Below are 26979 nucleotides of genomic sequence, written 5' to 3'. Positions count from 1 at the left end.
GATTAAGTTTTGTGTAAACACAGGTCCTTATGGTGAGAATACAGTGTGGCAACTACACTATGTAGCATCTTTATCTGTGCCCTTAACTGGAATATGTTCAGACAGGGAGTTTTAATGGAGCTTGGGATCACGCATCTTGATGGTATGGTGATAATTTCCAGAGAGAGAGAGAGAGAGAGAGAGAGCACGATGATATGCCACTCCAGAATCTGCGGACTTGAACTGCTTGGAAAGATTTCATCCCCTTTTTTTAGCTTCAGATCTTTGGTAGCATTTTGGTGAGGAGGTGTGCCTTCCCACCCATTTTACCCCATGTGAAGATTAAAATAGTCATGATTTTATCATCCTTTTTCTCCATTTATGAGTCAGAATCTGTAAACATGAAAGAACCTGAGAAAATCTGCCATTTTTTCTTATTAGAGTCCTTTGCTTTGGATGTCAGGGTAGGCCCTAAAAAGGGAGTAAAACCTTTAGGAACTAAACCCTTAATGGGGAACTTGATCTGCTAGTTGGAGATCAAAACGTAGGTAAAATCCTACAGACTGATGTACTTCTGAAAATGTGGTTGGTACTTGTACCGCAGCCTTTATGCTAACAACTCATATAACCATTTTTCTTAAGAAATGTCACAGTTGTACTTTTACATTGTTTGTTATTGAATGTTCTTTTTAAACTATTTGTAGCACAGAGGCTAAAGTTCAACTAGTGTTTAGTCAAACCAAATTAAAGTTTGTATCTCTCTCTCCTATTTTTTTATCCTGAAGTCATATGAATTGCAGTGCTTTCAGTTATGATGATTGCTATCTTTAAAACTTCAAGTTTATTTTTAAAGTTAGTATTTAAAATATTGGCAAAAATGTCTCATAATATGAATAGAATTTTGTTTAAACATTGTTCACATTTTGTAAACAGAAGTCTACAGAAGAACAGTGCATCTTTGAAAAAGAAAGAATTTTGCACGCCAAGCAAATTATGAAGCCCTTTGTTCTCCGAAGAGTGAAAAGTGAGGTAATGCTCTGCAGCACACTGAGAATGTTACACAAGGGAAAATTGACAGTAACTTTTATTTTATGCCATTCTTCTGTTTCATGTAAACAACAGCTGCTGATAACTGTGGTGACTACTGCCTCTGATGGCTATTAGGAATGTGTGTGGGGAGGAATTGGACTTTTCCCACCCATCTAAATGTATGAATGATGACTGGCTGAACTCTTTAAAAGGGCCCCTCCACTATTTTTATCATCTTTAACTTTCTCCATGTATGCCAGTTGTCAGACCCTGCTTCAACGATGCCCATTAATTCCCCATCACTGGGACAAAAAGTGGTTGTAGCGTAGCCATCATCCAAGCATCAATGGAGGATTTTACTTTTCCTGGCTCTTTACCCCTTCCCCGTCAGCTAATGTGAGTGCTTGTAAATACAAGGTCCTGATGTATTTTCCTATGTGCGTGTGCACATTTTCAAATGCACTACATGAAGCTTATAGTGCTGAAATGGTTTGGGAGAACCAAACATACTTCCCCGGCCCATACTCTCCATGCAGTGCATCTCTGCTTCTCTTCTTTCTGGCTGTCCAGTAGCTGCTGGCATTGCAGTAGGCCAGAGTACACCTTTCCCCAGGATGAGTGAGACAGCGCTAGATACCCCCTTCCTCCCTTGTTGGCTTCTTTAGCCCATTCTATTACTTTAGTCACAAAAAGGATTTGATAGAGTGATTATTTCTGTGAAGCATTTTTTCAGGTATATACTTTGGGAGGTTCTCTTCATATGACTCAGGCCATGACATAAAGTCTATTGGTGGGAAGAATGGGTACAGCTTTATTGAGACTGGCCTCATTGGTTGTCTTCAGCATTTGTTGCCCTGCCGTCATACTTCTCAGATGCCCTCCCCTCAAATCCGTTAGATCTAGTAAATTGGGCAAGCTCTTACTTATCATTAGTTTCTCCTTTCTTTGACAAAGATTGCATGCTAGGTGGATCACCATCTGCGTTGCATATTTATTGAAAAAAAATGTAAATGTTTTCTGCTGCCCTCAACTTATAGATTTCCTTTCCTTCTTTTCCTGCTCACTGTATGCTACCTTTAAGTTCCATTACTGTTGACATGTATGTACTGCCCCTTCTGCCTAGTTCCCAACTGTGCAAACCTGATCTCTCAGAGAAGAAAATATTGAATAATTTGACAGGTCAAGGGCATAGAGGATAAAGTCCTGACTTTGTAAGCCAGACATCCTGGTTTCAGTTAACTGCCTGGGTGCTGGTGAAGAGAGAGATGATAATGCAAATCCTGCTTGCCTATCTCTGGAGAGTGTTGTGTGTGTGTGGGTGTGTGGGGGGGGGGTTGAATATCCAGAGTGTGGGCTCTACTCTGTTTCCCTGCTGGAGTCTGAGAATCAACATAAATACCTTTTTTTCAAGGGGACAAAGTTGTTAAATGTGATTCACTCATGGAAATCTGGAAATATGTTCTCACAGTGGTCTGTTGCATACCAGCCTTTCAGGCCTCAAGTAAATATGCATAGAAACATAGTATGGTTAAGTGGGAAATCCATGATCATCTTGGATGATGCACCACTCACATCCCTTGTTACTCACTCTTGAAAAAATGAATGGGCAGCTAGACCTCTCGCATATTGCAGTACAACTTAGGGATATTAAGACAAATGAAAAGGGAACTAATGGTATCAGATATGCAACCTTCTTTAGTGTTGTCTTCAACTGCACAAGTTTTCCAGACTCTTTTTTTGCGGGGGGTCTCCCTACTGCATGATCCTGTGGCTCCCTACCCAGTGCGTCACTTTCATCACCAGATCTACCAGCCACCTCCTTAACTCCCCTCGATGGTTTTCCAGTTGGACTAGGCCAGCACAGATCTTAAGGGTGTCCTGGGGCTCCAGCCATCTACATCCACCAGGAGGTCTGTTTTTTGACCCTGCCCTGTTACTCCTCATCCCTTACTGTCCTATGGTAATATTCAAGAGGAGGGCAGTATGTGCAATGTTTTGCCCCACCTCTGCAGCAGCCATATCCTCCTACTACCTTCGCTTGGACCACACATCCCAGTACCAACATCCCCAGCTTCCACTAGGTATTGTCACAGGAAATATTTAAAGAACAGCCTTCCCAACAGGGATGGTAGCAACCGTCCCTCCATGTAGCTCCATCATTCATCGGAGCCACTAATCAAACCCAAGTCACCTGGGCTGTAGTCAGGGTTCTCTATTTCCATGCCACCAGAGCATGCAGAAGATGTTCATCGTGTTACACTGCTGCAGTCATTACACTTGGGTTATCCTGCCGTCAGGGGGTCCCGCAGTCGGCCAGAGTTCCAAAGTCTTGGTCTGGCGTCGGTTGCTGTCACTTCTTCCCTGACGTCAGTGCGCCAGGGGTATATAAGATGCATCTGATGCCATTTTCTTCAGTCTTTCTTGCCGCGCGGTGCCTGAAGCAGAAGCAGTTCACAAGTGCCGGTCGGCCGACTCCTGAGATTTCCAAAGTCAAATTTCAGATCCAAAGTCTTCAATAAAGCTAAGTACCCCGTTGGGGAAACTTTTTTCTTGCCTCAGACCGATGTCAGAAAAAGTTAATAATTGTATTTCTTGTGGGAAGCAAATACCTCATAAGGACTTCCATTCTTACTGTATTCCATGCCTAGGCCCTGATCACGGCATCACTAGTTGTTGGTTTTGTGCTAGATTTAACAAATGCACTATAAAAAGATGTTTTGATTTTGCTTTGCACTACTGTGGCCGAAGGTTCAATTATACCATGCCGTCGGATCAACCGACGACCTCAGTACAGAAAAAACGTAAAGACAAGGATAAAGACAGGCATCTGAGGTCCAAAACCGACGACGAAACCTCTTCTAGGCCAGTTGCCGGTTCTCAGTGAGGCGCTTTCGCAGCCCCTGACACCCGCTACCTCAGAGCTACAGGCCGCTTCCAACTCCCACGTGGAGACAATTAGGCCTCTGGAAACTCAAGGTATTGGGCCTATGGAAACTAATTCCTCAGATGGGTCCGGAGTCGCTGAGCAGGCATCGGCTTCTGAGGGTGTTTTCAGACCTTCACAACTTACCATTAAAACAACAGCCAAGACAAAGATACCATTAAAGACAAAGAAACAAGTACAGCATTCTCTTGGACAGTCCTCCATGCCTAAGAAACAGATGCTTAAAATGGCCAAAGACCTCATTACTCTAATCAGGGGTTCCCATCCCCCTCCTGAGAAAAGGCCTAGGCAGGATACAGACTATGATTCCTCTGATCAGGTTTCCATTTCCTCTAATTCCTCTTCAGACCAGGGATACTCTCTCCCCCCCATGAGGACTCTGATGCTGAAGAATCTATCCCTTCAGCCTCTCCTCCTGAGGATTATTCTCTTGGGGAAACTTTACATACCATGAGGGAGCATTTCCATTGGGAAAGCCAGGATTACTCAGAATCCAAGAAAAGGCTCAGGGATTTCCTTTTATTGCTTCAGCACAGGCCGCTGGCTATTCCGCCTGTGCTAGACATAGTGGATGATGTGTTCTCTGAATCCAGCTTATCTCCTGATTCTTTGCCCCCTGCTCCAGCCAAGCCAGACAGGTACTATAGAGTCCCTGACTCTCAAGTTTCTTTACAAAAACCCTTCTGCTGATCCAAAAACTATTTCCCAGGGTCCAAAAGGAGTTAAGGCTTCCATTGCAAAAAATCCAGTACCCTCTGATAGAGATTCCAGTGCTTTGGATAGATGGGGGAAGAAAGTATACACTTCTGGAACCTTAGCGGTTAAGAGCTTTAAATTGCTAGTTTCACATGCTTAAGTAGCAACAATATTTAATGGCAAAGTTAAAACAGAAAATGCTTGCAAGCTCAGAAGCTCCTGATTGTAAAGAAATGCAGGATTTATTTCATGCAGTTGAACAGGTGGGAAAACATACTCTGCAATGTGGTTTTGATTCTTTAGAGGCCTCTTGTAGAGCCACAGTTACAGGTTCTGTGATTCGAAGACATGCTTGGTTAAAAGAACAGAGACAGAGTTTACCTGATCATGTTAAGGCAAAATTATTGGATGCTCCTTTACTGCATGATACCTTGTTTGGTGTTAAGGCAGAAGAGGTGTTAAAGAAAATGGAGGATAAAGCTAAATCTATGCAAACAGTCCAGGATTTCTTACAGGTACAGCCACCTCGGTTTAGCAGAAATTGGCCAACAAAGAATTGGTCCTTTCCAGTGTCAGACAGGCCACAGAGAGGCAGATACAGACGCCCAAGCGGCAGATCTCAACCCCAAGGCTCAAACAGACGACGACAGTGGGGCACCTCAACCCCAAAAGGAGGTGAAGACAAATCTCAGCCTTACAGGAAACAGTCACAATGACTTTCCCCTTCGTACGCCAAGCACGTCCCTTTTGGAAGCCCCCTTAGGGGGGAAACTAGCACTTTTTTCTCGAAACTGTCAAGCAATCACCCAAGACAAATGGGTTCTGAATATTGTGTCTCAAGGTTACAGGTTCCACTTTCATACTTTACCAAGGCTAAAAGGAATGCCAGACCTGCCACAAAATCAATGGGCAGAGGCACACAAACAAATTTCAGCCCTCATGGACATGAGAGCTATTCAAAAAGTACCACAACAGGAACAAGAACAAGGATTTTACTCAAGATCCTCCTGGTCCCCAGAAAGGACAATGCCTGGAGGTCCATACTAGACCTTTCAATTCTGAATACTTACCTGGATATTCCAAAATTCAAAATGTTGACATTACAGCAGCTTCTACCCATGCTGGGCAAGAAGGCTTGGCTTGTTACGCTGGACCTCAAAGAGACATACCTGCATGTCCCTATCAGACAAAATTGCAGAAGATACCTCCGATTCAAAGCTGGTACAATACACTACCAATTCTCTGCACTGCCCTTTGGCTTATCTACTGCGCCCAGGGTCTTCACAAAGTGCCTGGCACCAGTAATTGCATTTTGCAGACAAAAAGGAATTCAAATATATCCATACCTGGACGACTGCCTCATTCAAGCAGAGACAAAGGACATTCTTCTACAGCATCTGGCATTTGTAAAAAGGTTGCTAATTTCTGTAGGGTACACAGTAAACGAAAGGAAGTCAAAACTAGTGCCCTCGCAACAGATTATATTCCTGGGTGCCAGCTTAAATACAACGGCCCAGATGGCTTACCTCACACCAGACAAACAAGTTCAACTAACTCAATATTTTCAGTTACTGGCAAAAAAGTCCCATCTCCCTGCAAGAAAAATTCTGCAGGCCCTGGGATTCATGGTATCCTGCATTCTACTAATACCATATGCCAGACTGCATATGAGGAAGTTACAATGGTACCTAAAAAGTGTTTGGACTCAACACTCTCACAGTTTAGAAGCAGTAATACCAATGATACCCTGCCTACAACAGGAGTTTCGATGGTGGGCACAGGCATGTCACCTAAACAAGGGTCAGCCTTTTACCCAACCAACAGCCAGGCAAACTCTAACAACAGGTGCTTCGGATTACGCCTGGGGGAGCACACATGGCAGGAAAATGCATTCAGGGCAAGTGGACCACAGACCAGATGCATTTTCACATCAATCAAAAAGAGATGTTGGCTGTTCAAAATGCCCTAACGGCTTTCAAGGACCTTCTGCATCCAGGACAATTACTGCTAAAGACAGACAACACCACAGTAATGTGGTACATAAGCAAGGGGGCACTCATTCTTATCCCCTATGCAGGCAAGCCATGACCTTGTGGAACACAGCTCTAACGTATCAAGTTCACCTGCAAGCACAATTCCTGCCAGGAAAGAAAAATACTCTGGCAGACGATCTAAGCAGAAATATCATGGACCCTCACGAATGGAAGTTGAATCCACAAATCTTCAGCATGGTAGCACAAAAATGGGGATGCCCAGACATAGAACTTTTTGTCTCCCCACTGAATTGCCAACTACAAAAAATCTGCACAAGGACTTTTCACAAACAAGCATGGAAAGTGGACGCTCTCCTGTTCAGCTGGAAAAACGATTGCTCCAGACTGGCCACGCCAGCAATTGTACCCTATCTTAAGGAGCTTGGCTGAAGGACCACCATGGATTTTGCCTCAAATTCCACACCTTCTGACTCAACAAAACAATCAGATCCTGCACGGACAGCTCAAAACCCTAAACCTAGCTGCATGGCAGATACATTAGCCAAACAGGCAACACCTCTCTCTAAAGCTTAGTCAGAAAAATGGAAGAGATTCTGCGCCTGGAACCAGGCTCAAAACATTGACCCTCTTGTTCCAAACATTCCTCAGATTTTACAATACTTAACTGAGATGCTGGACAGAGGCCTATCCTTCTCATCAATTAAGATCCACGCCTCTGCCATTTTGGCACATTACAACACGGATCCTCCTTTATTCTCTCATCCTTTGCTAAAGCAGAACCTCAGAGGGGCAAAAAACATAAGACCGCCCCGAAGAGCACCAACACCGACTTGGGACCTCAATTTCATTTTGGAAAAACTGACCCTGCCACCTTTTGAGCCAGCCAATACAGCCGATCTAAAATTTTTATCATGGAAAACAGCTCTGCTCCTGGCAGTAACCAGCACGAAGAGTCTCAGAGCTACAGGCTTTAATGGCAGTGGAACCTTTTATAATTTTTCATCAGGACAGGGTTTCTTTAAGGACAAACCCTACCTTTATGCCAAAGGTGGTATCTACTGTGGCTCTCAACCAAACCATCCATTTGCCAACTTTTTATCCAAACCCCCAGAATAAAGGGGAGAAACTTCTGCATTCTTTGGACATCCACAGGCAGCTACGCTTCTACTTGGACAAAACAAAAGCTTTCAGGAAAACTGAGCAACTGTTTGTAGCATATGCTGCGGGATCACAGGGCAAGGCTATCTCAAAGCAGACTATTTCCAAATGGATAGGACACTGTATTCGTTACTGCTGCACACAGCATGGAAAATCAGTCCCAAATACCATTAGGCCACATTCCACCAGGGCAACAGCCACTTCAGCAGCCTTTCTCAGAGGGGTACTTACCAAGGAAATTTTGGAGGCTGCAACTTGGAGTTCAGTGCACACCTTTACCAAGCATTACCACCTGCCTCTTTACTCTAAATCCAGAGCAGGATTTGCCACTGCAGTTCTGCAGGGCCTCATAGCCAATCCTAACTCTTTATAGACCAGCCACCCAACCTTAGCTTTGGGATTCTACCCAAGTGTAATGACTGCAGCAGTGTAACACGATGAACATAGTACAGTTTTGTACCTACCATAAATGTAGATGTTCGAGTGTTCACACTGCTGCAGTCCAGGTTACCCTCCCTCCATCCCCTCTGAACTAGCTGGACTTATCTATACCTTTCTATCCTATACAACCTTTGTGGTGTATTTGCTTGTAACTGAAGGTATTGTTTTTATTTTTATATGTATATTTTTTATTAGTAATATGTATTGCCTACCTGTTGGGGGCACCTGACATCTGGGGCAAGAAAACCTGAAGAAAATGGCGTTGGATGCATCTTATATATACCCCTGGCGCACTGACGTGAGGGAAGAAGCGACAGCAACCGACGCCGGACCAAGATTTTGGAACTCTGGCCGACTGCGGGACCGCCTGACGGCAGGATAACCCAAGTGTAATGACTGCAGCAGTGTGAACACTCGAACATCTACATTTATGGTAGGTACAAAACTGTACTTTTTTCCAGATTTGAGGAATAAAATGTATCGTTTCCCTCATTTGGGAGAATCACTCTTATCATTCTGCCGGTCTCTGTCATGACACGGGGACAGGATGTAGAGGTACAAATGATGTTTTTTTAGAAGAACTATAGCAGAGATTTAATTTTGAATCTGCTTCTGAATTAGTTCCTTTTCTAGATATTTCCTTTACACTGTTCAGAATTCCACATCTTTTCGACAAAATAACTCTCAGGAGCATCTTTGTGCCTTTTGTGATACAACCTGTGATACTTCATGCTGCTACATAAGGATGAGTGTTCCCAGAGTTTGCAGCTCTTTTTTGCTATTCATTTACTTCACATCTTGCGTCTTGATATCATTAATAAAGTTATGTTAGTATGTATATGCACTCTACCAATCATTGGTATGGCCAAAAGATTACCAGCCAAGACCCTCATTGCTGCCTGTACTGTCGTGTAATACAGCAGAATGCCAAGAAGTCTTCACAAATACTTGCAGATTAACGTCAGACAGTGAAGGAAAGAGTTTTAGCCCACTGCTTGCGGATGGTAGAAATCTGAATGTTTTCTCTAGAAGTATTGTGGAATCGTCATTCACATAGCCTCAAGAGTAAGTCAGAACATCACCACAAGAAAGACAAGCATATGGAAGCCAGGTCCTGGCCTGAACCTCCTTGAGTCCATTGTGTTCTTCTGCCACTCCCTCGACCCGTCATATGGATTTACACTGAGCTGAAAACCTTGGAATCAGGGGAGGTTTGACCTCAGCTGCCACTTTATGGGTGAGGGGGATCCCAAAATTTTTACTCCACCTTGTTTTTGGGTGATTAGCTTAACTAGCCTGCTTCTAATGAATTGTCCTCTGTTTGCCTGCAGCCTTGGCTATAACAGTGAGTTATTTTTCTATTTAACGTCTTTCCTTATACCCTTTTTCAATAAATTCCTGTCTAGTTCCTCTTGCACTATCTTCCCGCTCCTCTCAACCTATCGTAACTGTTTATTCTGTTTCTTTCCCTTTCATACCATTGGTAGAGCTTAAGTACCATTGCTGGTACTTTCTTCTCTTCCGTATTACCTGTTTAGGTATTCTAAAATACCATCATTGGTATCTCCTACTTGTAATCTACAAAAAAAAAAAAAAAAAACTTTTCTTTGCTTCTTCTCTGTGTCTGTCTTGTCTGCGTGACTGTTTGACAGTTATTTTCATTATAATGGCTGACCACAAACAGCAACCTTTTCCTGTTAAATTTGTTAAAGGCACCTTAGGCTTTAAAAGGTGCCAGAAATATGAAGGCAGGGTGCCTAATTCCGACGGTCACACCTTATGTGTCTATTGCCTGAGAAAGATCCACTTGCAGGAAGACTGTTCAGTGTGTCATGGGTTCTCTACGTGAACCCTGACTGAAAGGAAAAACAACTTAATATTAAAGGGACTTCTTAAAACAGGATTTCATGAGACCTTATCTGAGTCTAGAGTTGAAGCTACCACTTCTTCTTCTTCTTTAGTTTCAAAGAAAAGGCTGTCTTCAGTTTCAAGGACCTCTGGGACCGTCTAAGAAAATGCCTAAGTCAACCTCGGTACCAAAGAGTTCCTCAGCACCGGAAGATTTATCTGGTTCCAGACACGAGCCCTCTTTTGAACTGAAAACGTCGTCTTCTGCACTGACAGATTCCTCGGTGCCGAAGCTACCACAACTACCAAGAACCGAATATTCTCCCTCCAGTGACCCTTTTAAAGGTCTGCCACCCAGCCCCTTTGTGGAATCGAGAACCCCAAAATCTCCCTCCTCATCTTCTATCCGTTCTAAGAGTCTTTCCGAAGCTGATATTTTGAGACTCGTGGATCAGCTCTTGACGGCCAGAGGATTACCCTCAGTTTCTAGCCACGTTGGCCCTGGAACTTGTCTAGCTATGACTCCTCCATACCCTCCTCCTCCAATTCCTATCAGGAACTTGGAGCCCTCATTTTCAACTCCTCTGGCATCGACTGTTTCGGTTCTGGTAGCATCCTCTTCTCTGGTTCCGAGAGTTGCCCTGAGTTCCTCCAAGCCTTCGGCACCAGAGGTCTCCTGGGGTCGTCATTCTCTGGTCAGGGCCAAGGGGCTTGGATCGATTTTGTTTCCTTCTGAACCATCCATGTCCCTTGGTACCTCGGCCCTTGTAGGATCAACCGAGGCTTATGTTTCAGGGGCTGCCTCCTCGGTGCAGGGTGTGACCCTGATTCCGAAGGAGTCCATTTCAATTCTGGGCTCCCATTCCTCTACAGGGCAGGGGGGGGCATCCTTTAGGATAATGGAGAAGGCATTGTTTATTGGGGACTCTGTCTTTGCCATCCCTTTCGGGGCAGATTTCTACTTCCTTTTGGCCTGAGCTTCCATCAATCTCATCCCTGGGCACAAAAGTCCCAGGTGACTCCCACTTTAGTCGTCTCCCCTTTGGACACTTCCCCAGATCATCCCCATGAGGAGTCCCTGTGAAGAAGTATAAGAGGGAGCACCTGGACTCCCCAGAAGAGTTCTTCACTGAAGATACTGATTTTGATGAGGGTGAAGTTTCCCCCAGGTCACCCCCTAATGATGATTCCTTCGGGGACATCCTAGAAATCCTGAAACAGAGTGGTGGTTGGTCCTCTATTCAACCTTCTTCGGAAGAATCAGTATACCTGGAGGCTTTTTGTGCCTAACCCTCTACTACTACGATCTCTCCGCCCGCTGGCGATCTTATTAAATTGATCACTCAGAGGCCGTGGAAGATGCCCGACTCCATAGAGCCTATACCCAAGAGACCTGACCATATATTAGCCCCTAAGGATGAACCACATTTTTCTAAAGGGATTCCTTTTGATGCCATGCTGATAACGGCTGCCACCAAAAAGGAACTCTCTGAAGAGAATCCGACTATCCATCCTGCTAACAAGGAGTCTAGGACGTTGGATAGATTTGGGAAGCATGTTTATGCTTCAACGATCCCTGAATTATATGACACACATTACCAGATTACAGAGAGACTTGATCAAAGAGCTTTCAAATACTCTGTCGGGAGCAGTGGCTGCAGGGGTCCATGCCAAAGTTTTCTCTCAGCTTGTAACCCTAGATGCTGTTTCCAGTTCGTCCATGAGGCTCATTGCCCACGCAGCTGAAGGGATGACTAGAGCAGCGTGTTCAGGCATAGCCATTAGAAGGCATTAGTGGATGCACTTGTGCGACTTTGCGGAGGCATTTAAAGCATCATTCATCAGTGGTCCTTTTGATGGATCTACCCTTTTTGGCCCCAAGGTAAAAGACACCTTAGCCAGATGTGAGAAAGATGGCAAGACCCTATCTGCCATAGGCATACATTTCTCCAGTCCTCCGAGACGTTATTCTAGGAACAAAAGAAGTAGGAGACTATAGTTTAAAATATCCAAAGGGTCTTTCCAAGACTCACGAGGCAAAGGCTTCCCCCTGGGCAGAGGGGGAAGCAATGGAAGACACCACCCTAGGGGCAGAAGTGGACCTCAAAATCAGGGGTCCAGAGAATCCTTCTCTGGAACTTCCTATCAGCATCCCCGAACAGGGGCCAGATTGCCTTCCACTGGAGGCAGTTGGGGGCGATTATCTCTGCATCAACCTGCCTAGCAGTTGATATCGTTGGACAAATGGGTACAGGGAATAATACCCAGAGGTTGCAAAATTCCAGTTATGAGTACAACAACCCAAAAAGGCTTCCAGATGTTCCATTCAATGAAAGGGAAGCAGCAGTCTTAGAAATTCAAAAACTGCTCGACAAATGCGTCATCCAGACAGTCCCACCAGACCAAATAGGAGCCGAGGATTACTCAGGATTCTTTAGTGCCCAGAAAAATGGAGGACTGGAGGACCCATTCTGGATCTCAGCCAACAAGGCACTCCACCAAACCAAATTCCAGATGGTCTAGGTTCAGTCAATATTTCCTTTCTTGGAAAAAGACAACTGGATGTGCTCTATAGACCTCAAAGATGCTTATTATCACATAAAAATGGAAAAAAGCTCCAGGAGGTTTCTACGCTTCTGGCTGGGAGCCAGTCATTTCCAATTCAGAGCACTGCCCTTTGGCCTCACCACAGCCCCCAGGGTGTTCAGCAAATGCATGGCAGTGGATGCAGCTCACCTCAGACTGCAAGGGTTTTGAATCTTTCTGTATCTCGATGACGGCTTCTCACTGCTACCGCCAGGCGTCTTTTAGAACAAGCAAGAGACTACACCATAAATATTTGTACATCTCTAGGTATAACAGTAAATTTTGAAAATGTCCAGCCTTCAAGATTCTCAGCAATTGTATTTCATCGGATCTCATTTAGACTCTATTTCAGGGACTGTATCCCTCCCTCCCGAAAGACCACAGTGCATCAGAGTTCAAGTCAGGCAAATTCTTCAAAGCAACAGGGTTCCAGCGAAACTTGTTCTTCAAATCTTAGGCTCCATGGAGGTATCAGTCACACTGGTTCCTCTGGCGAGGTTCCTTATGTGAATCCTGCAGTGATCACTAGCATCCCAATGGTCTCTGATACATCATCCAATGGCTCATCTAGTTTTGATTACCAGCCATTGCAAACAGGATCTCAAATGGTGGCTACACTCCAACCAGATTCTCTTGGGCCAGCTATTCATTTTTCCTCAGCCCCATGCCATAGTGATCACTGATGCTTCCCAGATAGAGTGGGGGGGGGCATTATCTGGGAAGGACAGTCCAAGGCACGTGGTCCCAATTGGAGGCCAACTTGCACATCAGTGTTCTGGAAATGAGGGCAGTGCTGTCAGCGTTGCAAGCATTCCAAGATGCTTTTCCTCCCGTGACAGTAGCGATTCAGACAGGCAACATTTTGGTAGTCTGGTATATAAACTAACAAGGGGAACCAAATCTTACCCACTGTATTGAGAAACACTCACAGTTTGGCAATGGGCAATTTCTTCCAACCGCTTTCTGATAGCAACGCACATTCCAGAAAGTTCTAACGTGATAGCAGACAAATTAAGCAGGACTGTTTTCATGGCTCACGAGTGGTCTCTAAATCCTGTAGTGATGAGCGCCATTGGAGCCATCCTTGCTGCTACCTTTGCCTTTCCCTGAACAAGTGAAGACTTTAGTTTGCCCTAATCCCCCCTCTGGGGGAGTCACCCAGAGATGCTCTATTCCACGATTGGCCTCCTGGTCTGTTATATGGCTTTCCCCCCACTCTTCTCATATCACAATTCCTAAAGAAAGCCAAAAGGATAGAGAATTCAGTGATATTCATGATCCCTTCTGGCCTCGACAAGCCTGGTTTCCCTTCTTTTGGCCTCCTCTAATACAGAAACCATGGATTTTGGACCCAGTTCCAGATCTGCTTACTCACCCTAAGGGCATAGGTCATCCAAATCTCCAGCATCTCAAGCTCACTGCATGGCTTCTCCAATTCCCATGATTGCCATGCATCCTTTCCTTTTCCTGTCCACAGTATTATTATTGCTCATCACGAGCCTTCTACTAGAAAACTGTATCAAATCATATGGAAAAAATTTACTAGATGGACTTTGAATAAAGGACTGGAACCTTATACCAGTCCCATTCATGAAGTTCTGGATTTCCTAAATACACTCTTCCAGTCTGGTTCCGCTGCATGTACAATAAAAGTTCATCTGGCAGCAATTTCAAATTTCCATTCAGGCTTGAATGACTCTTCACTAATGTCTCACAAGCTTTGAAAAGCTTTCTTAAAGGGACTCCTGATACTAAAACCCCCATTTAAAGAACCAGCTCTCCCTTGGGATCTAACTGTGGTTCTTCAAGCTCTTACTAAGACCCCTTTTGAACCATTAGCATCTTGTGATATGAAATATTTATCCTGGAAGATGTTATTTTTGGTGGCTATTACTTCTGCAAGAAGGGTTTCTGAGTTGCAGGTCCTATCATGCAAATCGCCTTACGTAAATTTTCATAAAGATAGAGTCGCACTCAGAACAATTCCATCCTTTCTACCAAAAGTAGTCACCGAAACCAACATTAATCAATTACCATTCTTTTTCCCTAATTTTTCTAACAGAGGAATATGCCCTTCCTTTACTAGATGTTGCCAGACAACTACATTTTTATCTTCACAGGACTAAAGAATTTAGAAATCGGGTCAGTTATTTGTTGTAGCATTCTCTTCCCTCCATATGGTAATCCCGTTGCTAAGGTTACTTTAGCTAAATGGCTCAGAGACTGCATAATGTTCATCTATCTCTCTAAAGGACTTCAACTTTCCAAACCATTTCAAACCCATTCAACTAGAGCTGCGGCGACATCAGCAGTTTTTCATGCCAGAGCTGCTCTAGATAACATCTGTACAGCAGCCACATGGTCTTCTCATCAAACCTTTATCACTCATTACAAATTAGATCAGGTGTCGAAGGGCCAAGCATCCTTTGGCTCTATGGTGCTTAGGAATATTCTTCCTTGAGACCTCCCAAAGCTAAAGTAGCTGGGGATTCTGTCCCACTGTCAAGGATTGGGTGAAGATTGACAACATCAGGTAAAGAAGTTATGTCTTACCATAACATTCCATCTGTGTTGTCGATGTTCGCTAATCCTTGACATCCCCATCCACCTTCCTCCATCCTGAGACTCTTAGTAGACCGGATTAGTCCTCAGCTTATTTCCTTTAAGGACTCCTATATGGCCTTGTTCTGTACATTTTCTATTTTTGACCATATTTTGTTTTCTATATATACTTCTTTTGACCATATTTTGTTTTCTATATATACCTCTTAGTGGGTAAACTCGATGTGAGGTAATGTCTGTGAGGAGCATTATGGGTATGGACTGGCTCGAGAGTTTGGAGAGCGCAAACTGGAAGATATGACCGAGTCGGTTCCGAGGTTCAGAACCGAACCCACTGTCAAGAATTGGTGAAGATTGACAACACAGATGGAACTTATGGCAAGACATAACTTCTTTTTTTTTTTTTTTTGGTATGGCTCAGAAATTCAGTCAAGTCCTGTATGAAAAAAAGGTCCATCAAATACTAAACAGTAAATAATGAAGAACCCCTTAAAACTCTCCAAACCTACAGATACCCAGGTGTCTCATTAGACCACTCTCTGTTTTCAACGTCGCTTCTAAATCACGAAAGCTAAAGTCAGCGAACAACTTTTTTGGGCTAAATATCTCAACACCCTGTCTCCGCAAGGTGGGGTTACCATTAGAAAGGGGGCCCTTTTACCACAACTAGAATATGGACTCCTCTTTATTGTGTCTATTTCAGCAAGAAATCCCTATATACTCCAATCCACCTCAAATAACATTTGCCGATTTATCTCCCTCAGGATAGAACATTAACACAACACTTTAACTAAAGCCGAATGTCTTCCCTTTCAATAAAGAACTACCCTCCTAGGCTTCATTATGTTTAAACTTGCCAGTATGGAAATCTTTCCCATTCTTTGTCAGCAAACTGTCTGAAAGGTAACCATCTGTCCACCTCCACTTCTAACCCTCTTGTCCTGTTCATTTCAAACAGAAGACGCATTGTTAGTCATGGCACCCAAAATATGGGAATCCATTCCTAAACACACAACTGTCATAATATCCTCAATATTCATGAGAGAATTAATATATTGTCTTCAACCATGCAGACTACAAATACTTACAATAAGGACAATATTACTGAGATCTGGCCAGTGTAGATATCTAAAATCACATGACAAGAATTTACTCACTTTGCACATTTGTAAATAATGTGACACATCACCTGAAGATCTCTTCTACTAGAGCAAGGTCTATGTCAGATGCCCCAACATGGTGTTTTGTTATTGTTTTTATTGCATTTCTAATTTCTTATATTGTGTAATTTTTTTGTCTCTTATTGCTTTTGTATATTCTTGTTTTTATACTTTTTCCATGTTTTTGCTGTGTATTCTCTTTCTGTTGGGGTGAGCCTGAACATGGTCCAGAGAGATCAGTGCTGTACCTCTGTTAACAAATATATACATAGGACCTCTCATGGATTATGACTTAGCCTTAAACAACGTAAAGAAATACTGCTGACAGTGTCAGTAAGCAACTTAGAACCTGCTGCATTGATTCAGATTCTCACCCCTCAAACTTATAGATTAGTTGCAATACAAGTCATTGTACCCAGAGTGTAATATATTCTTTCCATAGCCATGCCAAGTTTCTTCCAAAATACCTACCTCTAGTCAATTAATTATTAATAAAGTATTTTGCTTTATCACACTTACTCTAGGTAACAGCTTCATTCCACTACCGTTCAGAATTCTAGTTGGTTACCTGTTTCTGTGTCACTGTCTCATGCTAGTCAGTGTAATATCTCCCATCCAGTCATCAAGGTTCCTTTTGAAGAGGGCCAGTGAGGCACTCTGCTTGACATGTATGGGCAGTCTGTTCCAGAGTATGGGTAGTCTCTGGGTCAGGAACGTATCCCTCCAGCATGTTTTGTTCATTGTGATGACCAGTTTTAGATCCCTGGAGTGTGTGGCTCTGAGGGATTGGGATTTCTTTAAGTGGAGCATGTCCAACAGCTCAGGGTTTGACATGGCCTTGTATGTTACCAGAGATCGCCTCTGAGTAGGCGATATGCCACAGAGTATAGCTGGAGTTTTTTAGACGGTCAGTATATGGCATCTGCTTTAGGCCTGTGATTCTTTTACTGAGGTATTTCTGTGGCCTTTCCAGCTGTTGCAGATGTCTTGTGAGGTACATACCAAACGGGGCATTATACTCTATAATGGGTCTAATGAGGGATGAGTACAGTGGGACAATGACCTCCTTTTTTCTGGATGAAAAGCCCTTGGTGATGAGGTGTGCCTCATAGAAGGATTTCCTGACTGTTGTGGTGATGTGGTTATCGAAAGTGAGACCACTGTCCAGCTGTGTGCCTAGGTCTCTCATCACACTTTCGGTGTTTAGTGTCCTGCCACCTGTGTGGAAATTTATGGGTACATGTTTTTTTCCAAAGGGGATAACTATACATTTCTTGGCATTAAGCTTGAGCCCATGGCTCTGGCACCAGGCATCTGTTTCTGTAAGGCCCTTTTGTAGAATATCCACATCATTTGGGGATTCAATAATGGCTCCCAGTTTGCAGTCGTCTGCAAACTTTGTTAGCCAGAGTCCCTTAGTTTTGGCCTGTACTTCAGAGAAGTAGATGCCAAACAAGAGTGGTCCCAGGACTGAACCCTGAGGTACTCCACTTGTCACTTGTCTGGAGCTGGATTTGGAGTCGGCTACTTTTACAGTGTGGGTTCTGTCAGTAAGCCAGTTGGCAACCCATCGAGTGATGTAGGGATTTATGCCCAGCTTAGTAAGTTTATCTATGATTCCAGAGTGGGGGATGGTGTTGAAGGCCTTGGTGAAGTCCAGATAGGCTGTGTGGACCACCTTACCCTCGTCCACAGCTCTGGAGACTGATTTGAAGAAGTCAGTCAGATTCAGAAGACAAGATCGGCCCTTCACAAACCCAAATTGGGTGGGGTCCAGTGTTTGAAGTTTGCCAATGTCTTTGTTTATAAGTTCCATGATAATGCGTTCCTGCAGATCAGGCTTGTCAGACTGATGGGATGGTAGTTCCCGGGATCCAAGGCGGATCCTCCCTTGTGGAGCAGGATAACCGTAGCTGTGCGCCACTCAGTGGGCACAAAGCCTGAAGTGAGGCTATGATTCAACATGACACTTAGGTGAGGTGCCAGTTCATTTTGTAGTTCATATAGTACACAGCCTTGGATGTCATCTGGTCCCATGGATGCTGTATTCTTAGCTTTGGAGAGTGCAGTTTCTACTTGTATGGCCATGATTACTGGAATTTGGCAATCTTTTGGTATTGAGATGGGCCCTTTAGAGGTTGAGAGGGGGGTGAAGTTGGCACTAAATCGATCTGCCAGGATATTGGCAATATCCTTGGAATCAGTATATTTAATGCCATTCTGTTGTAGCTCAAAGCAGATCTGAGCATTGCCATTTAGATTCTTGACATAACTATAGAATGTGGTTGTCTTTGGAATCGTTGGCAATTTTATTTTCATAACTAGCTTTTGAGCATTTTATGAGGGATCTCTGCTTCTTACTGAAGCTGGTGAGGGAGTTTTTTGCATCCTGGGATTTTCCTCTTTTCTGCAACAGTTTCTTCCTTCTGTTGTGTAGTTTGTTTATAGCAGGGGACCACCAGATTGGCTTCCTTTTTTTGGAGAAGAGCATCTTGGTTCTATTTGGGATGGCATGATTCATGCACGAGTGGATGTGCTCGTACAGTGCCTTAGTGTGGGATTCTGCAGTCGAACTTCCAGATCCTGTTTGCGTGGGTGTTGTGAAGTTTGTCACTTCTGACTTCAGTAGCATGAAGTTGACTTTGGAGAAGTTTTTTAAGGAGGTTTCCTTACTGGGGGGTGGGATGTGGATGTCAAAGGTGATTTGCTTATGGTCAGGCCTGACCAATGAGGGGTGACCACTGGTGTGGAGCATCTATCTCCCATGTTGGTTATGACCAGGTCTAGGATATTGGAGCCCCTGGTGGGACAATGGATTAGTTGATTTAGGGCATTGGAATTTATGAATCCCAAGAACCGTTGGGAAAAGGAGTTGGTACCCGAGTAGTTTTCCCAATTAATGGCAGGGTAGTTGAAATCACCCAGTATTAGGGTGTTTGGTTAAATCTTAATATTTTCCAGTATGTTTAGAAAGGTGTAGTGAGAATCTTGGGGCATGGTGGGGGATCTGTAGCGAGCTACAATTTGCATTGCAGTCTTACCTAGTGTTAGTTGCACCTGGAGAAATTCAGATGCATTGTGTTGGGCAACTAGCCTGGAGGTGTGAATATCCTTGGTGAATATGGACACCCCTCCACCTTTAGTGTTTCGGTCTTGGTTTTGTGGCCAAAAAGTGTGGTAAGAATTGTAGCCTGGTATTGCAGGGGTGCTGTCTAGAGCCTTGAACCAGGTCTCAGTTACTGCACAGATATCAATGTTCTCCATTTTTAGGAGTGCCTCGAGAGAGTGCATTTTGAGGTCTAGACTTCTAGCATTGAGTAGCATTACCTTCAGATTTTGCATGCTTGTATCTGTTACAGTGGTGGTTTTATCCTTTGAACCTTTCCTAAAAAAGGCACTATAGGGGTGGCAAGAGCTTTAGCCAGTAACCTGAATCCCAGGTGTGGCAGGTGCAGACCATCCCTGGCAAAGCATCGTGGTTTGTCGATCATGTCTTCCCAGGCAGACAAATACTGGATCCCTTTTGAATGACACCAGAATTGTTGAAGTCAATCATTTTGTCCTTATACTGTGGTATCATTCTGGTCGAAGGCAGGATGCTACTTAGGACTAGGGTCATACCTGCCTGGGTCACATGATCCAAGAGCTCTTCCATGTCTGTTTTCATGTAGTCCAGGGAGGTACGTCTCAAGTCATTCACTCCAGCATGGACAATGACAGAGTCGTATTTGTACTTGTGGAGTGACTTGAGTGCATGCTTTATGTAGCGGATCCTGGCACCCGACAGGCATCTGACTGTAATTTTCTCCTTGTTCAGCCTGATGAGTGGGACATCAGTGTGCCTGACTATAGAGTCAACTATGACTGAAATGCTGGGTACATTGTCTTGCCTTAGGGACTGTTTTTGGGTGGCACACTGGTGTTGTGAGCTGTGTGTCACTTTATTTGTGACTGGTGTTTGTTTGCATTTTGGCTTCGGAGGTCCTTGTTGCTTGGGCAGGTTAATGTTAAGGGCCTCCGCATATGTGGGTTTAGTGTTGCTATGTGTGGGTGTTGATGGTGTGGGTTTTGAAGGGCTATGAGTTGCTTGAGGTGTAATGCAGGTGTTAATCTTCTCCTCTTGATTGTCTAGCACAATCTTGGCCGGAGAGAGCTTTGCCTCCAGTTTGGCTATGTAAGTGCATCTCTCGCAGGTTGTATTGTTAGGTGGTAGGAGGAGAGGATTGTCTCTGTACATCAGTCAGTTGCCACACTGCCCCACTATGCCCAGATTCACCAGGTGGACAGGTGAAATCACCGGAAGCTGACCCTTGGTCATGCCTGTTTAGGTGCTTTTTTTGTAAAGTTTAAGAGCTGTTTTCCCTTACCTTTGCAAGGTGCTTTGCAGTTATAGGCTGTTTAGTGCCTATGATTAATTTCTCCTTATTGACAAGGAGAACTGAGTGCTTGAATCAGTTTCAGGCTTCCTAGTGCTTTCCAGCAGGTTCTAGAGCAAATGCTAGTCACAGGGGTTCACATTTTAGTGCTACTACTGAGAAACCAGCTAGTTCTAAGGGCAGACTTTCTGGCACCTGGAATAGTTTAACTGTAGCCTTGCAGTGCTGCACGATGTGTAAAATGTGCAAACGCACGCGTTTTTAAGCCAGAAAGTTGAAAGGGATAGAAATCAGCCCAAAAAGGCTAATAAAATTACAATTTCAGAGCTGGAAACCACTCCTCTAGCGTTAGATAGGCAGTACAATGCTCACCAATCCCACTGGTAAGCAGTAGGACTTCCCTCTACCACAGCAAGGTCTGGATAGCTCTGAGCACAAAAAATAAAGTCCTGAGACAAGCAAAGCCTGGGATATGGACTGGCCAGAAAAGGTGGGAAACGAGCAAACAAGATAGTATTTTTTTTGTTGAAACAGGCTAAACAGTGCAATAATTTATTTATTTATTTATTTATTTTACATTTGTTAACCGGGCTAGTCTGGCTGGATACATGTCCAAAACACAAAACAAATCATAATGTTCCAACAGAATACAGTAAATAAACACAGAAAAGGCTAACACACTTGTGTGTGTAGTCCTAAACAGTAAATGCAATTAAAACTCTACAAAATTAGCAATTTAAAACTTAAAACACATACACTTGCCCCTTGCTTACATTCACACACACACATGCCCCTTGCTTACATTCACACACACACACTTGCCCCTTGCTTGCATTCTCACACACACACTTGCCCCTTGCTTGCATTCTCACACACACACACACACACACACACACACACACACACACACACACACACACACACACTTGCCCCTTGCTTGCGTTCACATGCACGCACTTGTGGTTTTAAAACACAAGAATCAGTGTGACGGTCATAGTCCATGATACCTCACTGGACTATATGAAGAGGGACATGGAGCTCTCTGAATACATGTGTCCCTAGGTATGAATCTAGCCTTGAGTCGCATCCTACCTTCAGCAATGATTATATGACAGGACCAGCCAAAATGACCTACTTCAACAAATGGCTTAGTTTCTGGTGTCACAAGAAGGGGATTTAATCTCTGACAGCTTGGGTAGACATAACCGACAAACCACTATGCTTTTCAAGAGATGGTTTGCACTTATCAGCACTTGGCTTCTGAATATTGACAAAAACTTTGTCATCATAGTGCCTTTTTTAGGATATGCCAAGTTAAGCCCGCCAACATAATAAAAATCAGTCAGAATACCTAAAGGTGCTGCTTCTCAATGCTAGTAGTTTAAATATAAAAAAAAAAAATTATTACCTAGAAGCACTCCTAACCCTAGAAAATTCACACACATATATGCAGTCACAGAAACATAGTTCAGAACCGTAGTAATCACTCTAGCTATTAAAGTCTGCAGTGCCTTTCATACATTTTGATCCCCCTCAGCTCTGAATAAAACATATGGAGGAGGTGTTTCAATGTTTTTAAAGCACTAATACAATGCTATACTGATCCAAAAACATGACTGAATTGAGCTGCTGCTTGCCCAACTAACCACAGGTGTGAACCCCCATCATATCCTTGCATAATAGTGGTACTAAACTAGACACAGGAATGTTTAGAGGAGATGTATTAAACACGTTATAAAGCTAAACAAGGAGCAACATTAAACCATACAGCCCTGAAATCAAGTTAGTATCTAATCATACTGCCTATGCTGATAAAGCAATTTCAGTGTACAAATTACATTTTTTGTAATATTGCTATCTCTATTATCTGTATAACTCCTGTTTTTAACTTTGTAAAAAAATATGTATGATTCTTGGAGCTTTTCTCCCCGGGCCTCTACTGAAAATGGACATGTCTCCAGCTAGACTAGCCCGGTCAACAAATGTAAAATAAATAAAATAAATAAAATGTCCATAACTGAAAAATCTGGCATGGTACAATTAACACCACTAAAGCTACTGATGTGTTACAGTAAGACAATCTAGCAGACCTGAGCGAACGGTCAGTTCATACAAGACCAGTGTTATTGCAAAATATCAATGCTAATAATACATATAAGTGGAAACAAATGGGTGCCGCTGATGAAATTATATAGTATTCTCCATTCATAATGAATGCTCCTGCTACGCTGACTCAGCAGAAAGTACAGTTGTGTACCTACCATAAATGTAGATGTTCGAGTGTATTCACTGTTGCAGTCATTACTCTTGGGTTATCCTGCAGGCAGGCTACCCGCAGTCGGCCTGAATTCCAAAGTCTTGGTCCGGCGTTGGTTGCTGTCGCCTCTTCCCTGATGTCAGTGCGCCAAGAGTATAAAAGATGCAGCCGATGCCATTTTCTTCAGTTTTTCTTGCCCCAGATGTCAGGTGCCCCCAAAAGGGTTGGCTAAAAATTATGCCAATAAACATTCATGCACTAAGGTAATCATTTCCTTCATCTACAAGCAAATACACCACATAGGTTGTATAGAATAGAGAAGTACAGACAAGACCCAGCAAAAGAAAGGGGGAAGGTGGGAGGGTAGCCTGGACTGCAACAGTGAATACACTCGAACATCTACATTTATGGTAAGTACACAACTGTACTATGTTCATTGTGTTTCACTGTTGCAGTCATTACTCTTGGGTTGAATCCCAAAGCTGAGGATGGGTGGCTGGGCTAAATAGGATTAGGAGAGGCTATGAGGACCTGCAGAAATGCAGTGGCAAAGCCTGCTCTGGATTTAGAGTAGAGAGGTAAGTGGTAGTGCTTTGTAAATGTGTGCACCGAACTCCAAGTTGCAGCCTCTAAGATGTCTTTAGTTGGTACTTCTCTGAGGAAGGCTGCTGCTCTGGTTGAATGTGGCCTAATGTCCTTAGGCACTGATTTGCCATGTTGTGAATTGCAGAAATGAATGCAATTGCGTATCCATTTTGAAATAGTCTGTTTTGAGATAGCCTTTCCTTGTGATCCTGCAGCATATGCCACTAAAAGTTGCTCAGTCTTTCTGAAAGTTTTAGTTCTGTCCAAGTAGAAGCGTAGCTGTCTGTGTATGTCCAAAGAATGCAGAAGTCTCTCACTCTTGTTCTGTGGGTTTGGATAAAAGGTAGGCAAGTGGATGGTTTGGTTAAGGGCCACACTGGACACCACCTTAGGCATAAATGTTGGGTTTGTCCTCAGAGAAACCCTGTCTGGATGGAAAATGATAAAAGGTTCCACAGCCATGAGTGCCTGTAACTCCAAGACTCATCTTGCAGAGGTTATTGCTTGGAGCAGAGCTGTTTTCCAGGATAAGAATTTTATATCAGCTGTTGAGGATGGCTCAAAAAGAGGTAGTGTGAGTTTTTCCAAGACATAATTGAGTTCCCATGCAGGTACTGGTGCTCTCCTTGGAGGTCTTATGTTTTTGGCCCCTCTGAGGTACTGCCTTATTAAAGAATGAGAAAAGATAGGTGGTTCCGTATTGTAATGGGCTGAAATGGAAGAGGCATGGATCTTAATTGATGAAAAGGATAGGCCTCTGTCCAGCATCTCAATTAAGTATTGTAAAATCCGAGGAATGTTTGCAACAAAAGTGTCAATTCCTTGTGCCTGGTTCCAAGCACAGAATCTCTTCCATTTTTCTGCATAAGATTTTCTTGTACTGGGCCTCCTGTCTTCCAAAATAACATCCATCACAGCTTTGGAGAGAGGAGTGTTCTGAATGGCTACATTATCCACCATGCTGCCAGATTTAAGGTCCTGAGTTGGCTGTACAGGATCTGATTGTTTTGTTGGGTCAGTAAGTGAGGAATTTGAGGCAATGTCCAGGCTGGACATTGAGACAAGTTCTTTAGGATTGGGTACCAGTGCTGGCGTGGCCAGTATCATTTTTGGCTTCTCTTGTCTGACCTTTAGGAGTACCTTGGGGAGGAGAGGCAGTGGAGGAAAGGCATATACTGTTAGGGCTTTCCAGCTGAAGGACAGAGCATCCACTTTCCATGCTTGCTTGTGATAAGTCCTTGTGCAGAATCTCTGTAGTTGGCAGTTGTGAGGGGAGGCAAACAGATCTATGTCTGGGCATCCCCATTTCCTTGTTAGCATGCTGAAGACTTGTGGATCCAGTTTCCACTCGTGGGGATCCATGAGGTTTCTGCTTAGTTCGTCTGCCAGAGTATTTATCTTTCCTGGCAGGAATTGTGCTTGCAGGTGAACTTAAGTCAATGCTGTGTCCCACAAAGTCATGGCTTGTCTGCAGAGGGGGGTAGGAATGTGTGCCTCCCTGCTTGTTTATGTACCACATGACTGTAGTATTGTCCGTCTTTATCAGTAGTTGTCCTGGATGAAGTAGATCCATGAAAGCTGTCAGGGCATTTTGAACAGCTAGCATCTGTTTTTGATTGATATGAAGATGCATCTGGCTTGCGGGCCATGTGCCCTGAATACATTTTTCTACCATGTGGGGCCCCCCAGGCATAATCTGATGCATCCGTTGTTAGTGTCTGCCTGGCTGTGGGTAAAGTGAATGGCTGTCCCTTGTTGTGGTGACAGGCCTGTGCCCACCATCGAAACTCCTGTTGCTGGCAGGGAATGAGGGTAATTAATGTTTCCAGGCTGTGGCAATGTTGAGTCCAAACACTTTTTAGATACCATTGTAGTTTCCTCATATGCAGTCTGGCATATGGAATTAGCAGGATGCAAGATGCCATGAAGCCCAAAGCCTGCAGAATTTTTCTTGCAGATAACTGGGTCTTTGTTGCCAACATTTTGAAGTAAGAAGTCAGTTGCCTTTGTTTGTCTGGCGTGAGATAAGCCATCTGGGCAGTTGTATTTAAGCTTGCACCCAGGAATATTATCTCTTGAGAGGGTACTAGTTTTGATTTATTTTCGTTTACTGTGTACCCTAGGCAAATTAGTAAACTTTTTACAAATGCCAGATGCTTTAGGAGAATGTCCTTGTTCTCTGCTTGAATAAGGCAGTCGTCCAAGTAAGGATATATTTGAATTCCTCTTTGTCTGCAAAATGCAATTACTGGTGCCAGGCATTTTGTGAAGACCCTGGGCGCAGTAGATAAGCCAAAGGGCAGTGCAGAGAATTGGTAGTGCATTGAACCAGCTATGAATCTGAGGTATCTTCTGCAAGATTATCTGATTGGGACATGCAGGTATGCCTCTTTTAGGTCCAAAGTTACAAGCCAAGCCTTCTTGCCCAGCATGGGCAGAAGCTGCTGCAGAGTCAACATTCTGAATTTTGGAACGTCCAGAAATGTGTTTAGAATAGACAGGTCCAGTATTGGTCTCCATGCTTTGTCCTTTCTGTGTACCAAGAAAAGTCTTGAGTAAAATCCTTGTCCCTGCTCTTCTTGTGGTACTCGCTGAATGGCCCTCATGTCCATGAGGGATGAAACTTGCTTTTGTGCCTCTGCCCATTGATTGTATGGCAGGTCTAGCATACCTTTTGCCCTTGGCAGAGTGTGAAAGTGGAACCTGTAGCCCTGAGACACTATATTCAAGACCCATTTGTCCTGGGTGATCATGTGCCAATTTTGTGAAAGAAGTGCTAGTTTTCCCCCTAAGGGGGCTGCCAAAAGATAAGTGCTTGGTGCTGGCAGAGGAAAGTCATTGGGACTGTTTCCTGTATAGCTGTGATTTGTCTTCTCCGCTTTTGGAGGTAGAAGCACCCCATTGTTTAGGCCTGTATGAGCCTTGGGGCTGGGATCTGCCTCTGGGGCGTCTGTATCTGCCTCTTTGTGGCCTGTCTGACACTGGGAAGGACCAATTCTTTGTGGGCCAGTTCCTGCTAAGTCTGGGTGGCTGCACCTGTAAGAAATCCTTAACTGTCTGCATAGATTTTGCTTTGTCCTCCATTTTCTTCAACACCTCCTCTGCTTTAACACCAAAGTATCATACTGTAATGGAGCATTTAATAATTTTGCTTTAACATGATCAGGCAGATTCTGTTCCTTTAACCAAGCATGTCTCCTAATGACAGAACCCGTAACAGCAGCCCTGCAATAGGCCTCCAGAGAATCAAAACCACATTGCAAAGTATGCCTTCCCACTTGTTCAGTTGCATGCAATAAATCCTGCATTTCCTTGTTTTCTGCACATTCAGAAAGTTAATATTTTCTGTTTAAGCAGTGACATT

General features: G+C 43.7%; 1 protein-coding gene across 1 annotated transcript in view; it reads left to right on the top strand.

The window, feature by feature from the left end:
• Positions 1-26979, top strand: part of SMARCAD1 (SWI/SNF-related, matrix-associated actin-dependent regulator of chromatin, subfamily a, containing DEAD/H box 1) — a 3333959-nt gene that overhangs the window by 2263580 nt on the left and 1043400 nt on the right. The window contains exon 16 of the mRNA XM_044061375.1: positions 913-1008. Within this exon, the coding sequence (XP_043917310.1) occupies positions 913-1008 (96 nt within the window). The remainder of the gene's footprint in view (positions 1-912; positions 1009-26979) is intronic.

The sequence above is a fragment of the Protopterus annectens genome, chromosome 2.part0, assembly GCF_019279795.1.
Source record: "Protopterus annectens isolate FY-2018-M chromosome 2.part0, PAN1.0, whole genome shotgun sequence".
NCBI classification, from domain to species: domain Eukaryota; kingdom Metazoa; phylum Chordata; order Ceratodontiformes; family Protopteridae; genus Protopterus; species Protopterus annectens.
Note: the sequence above shows the minus strand (reverse complement) of the source record. Positions and strands in the feature narration are given on the sequence as shown.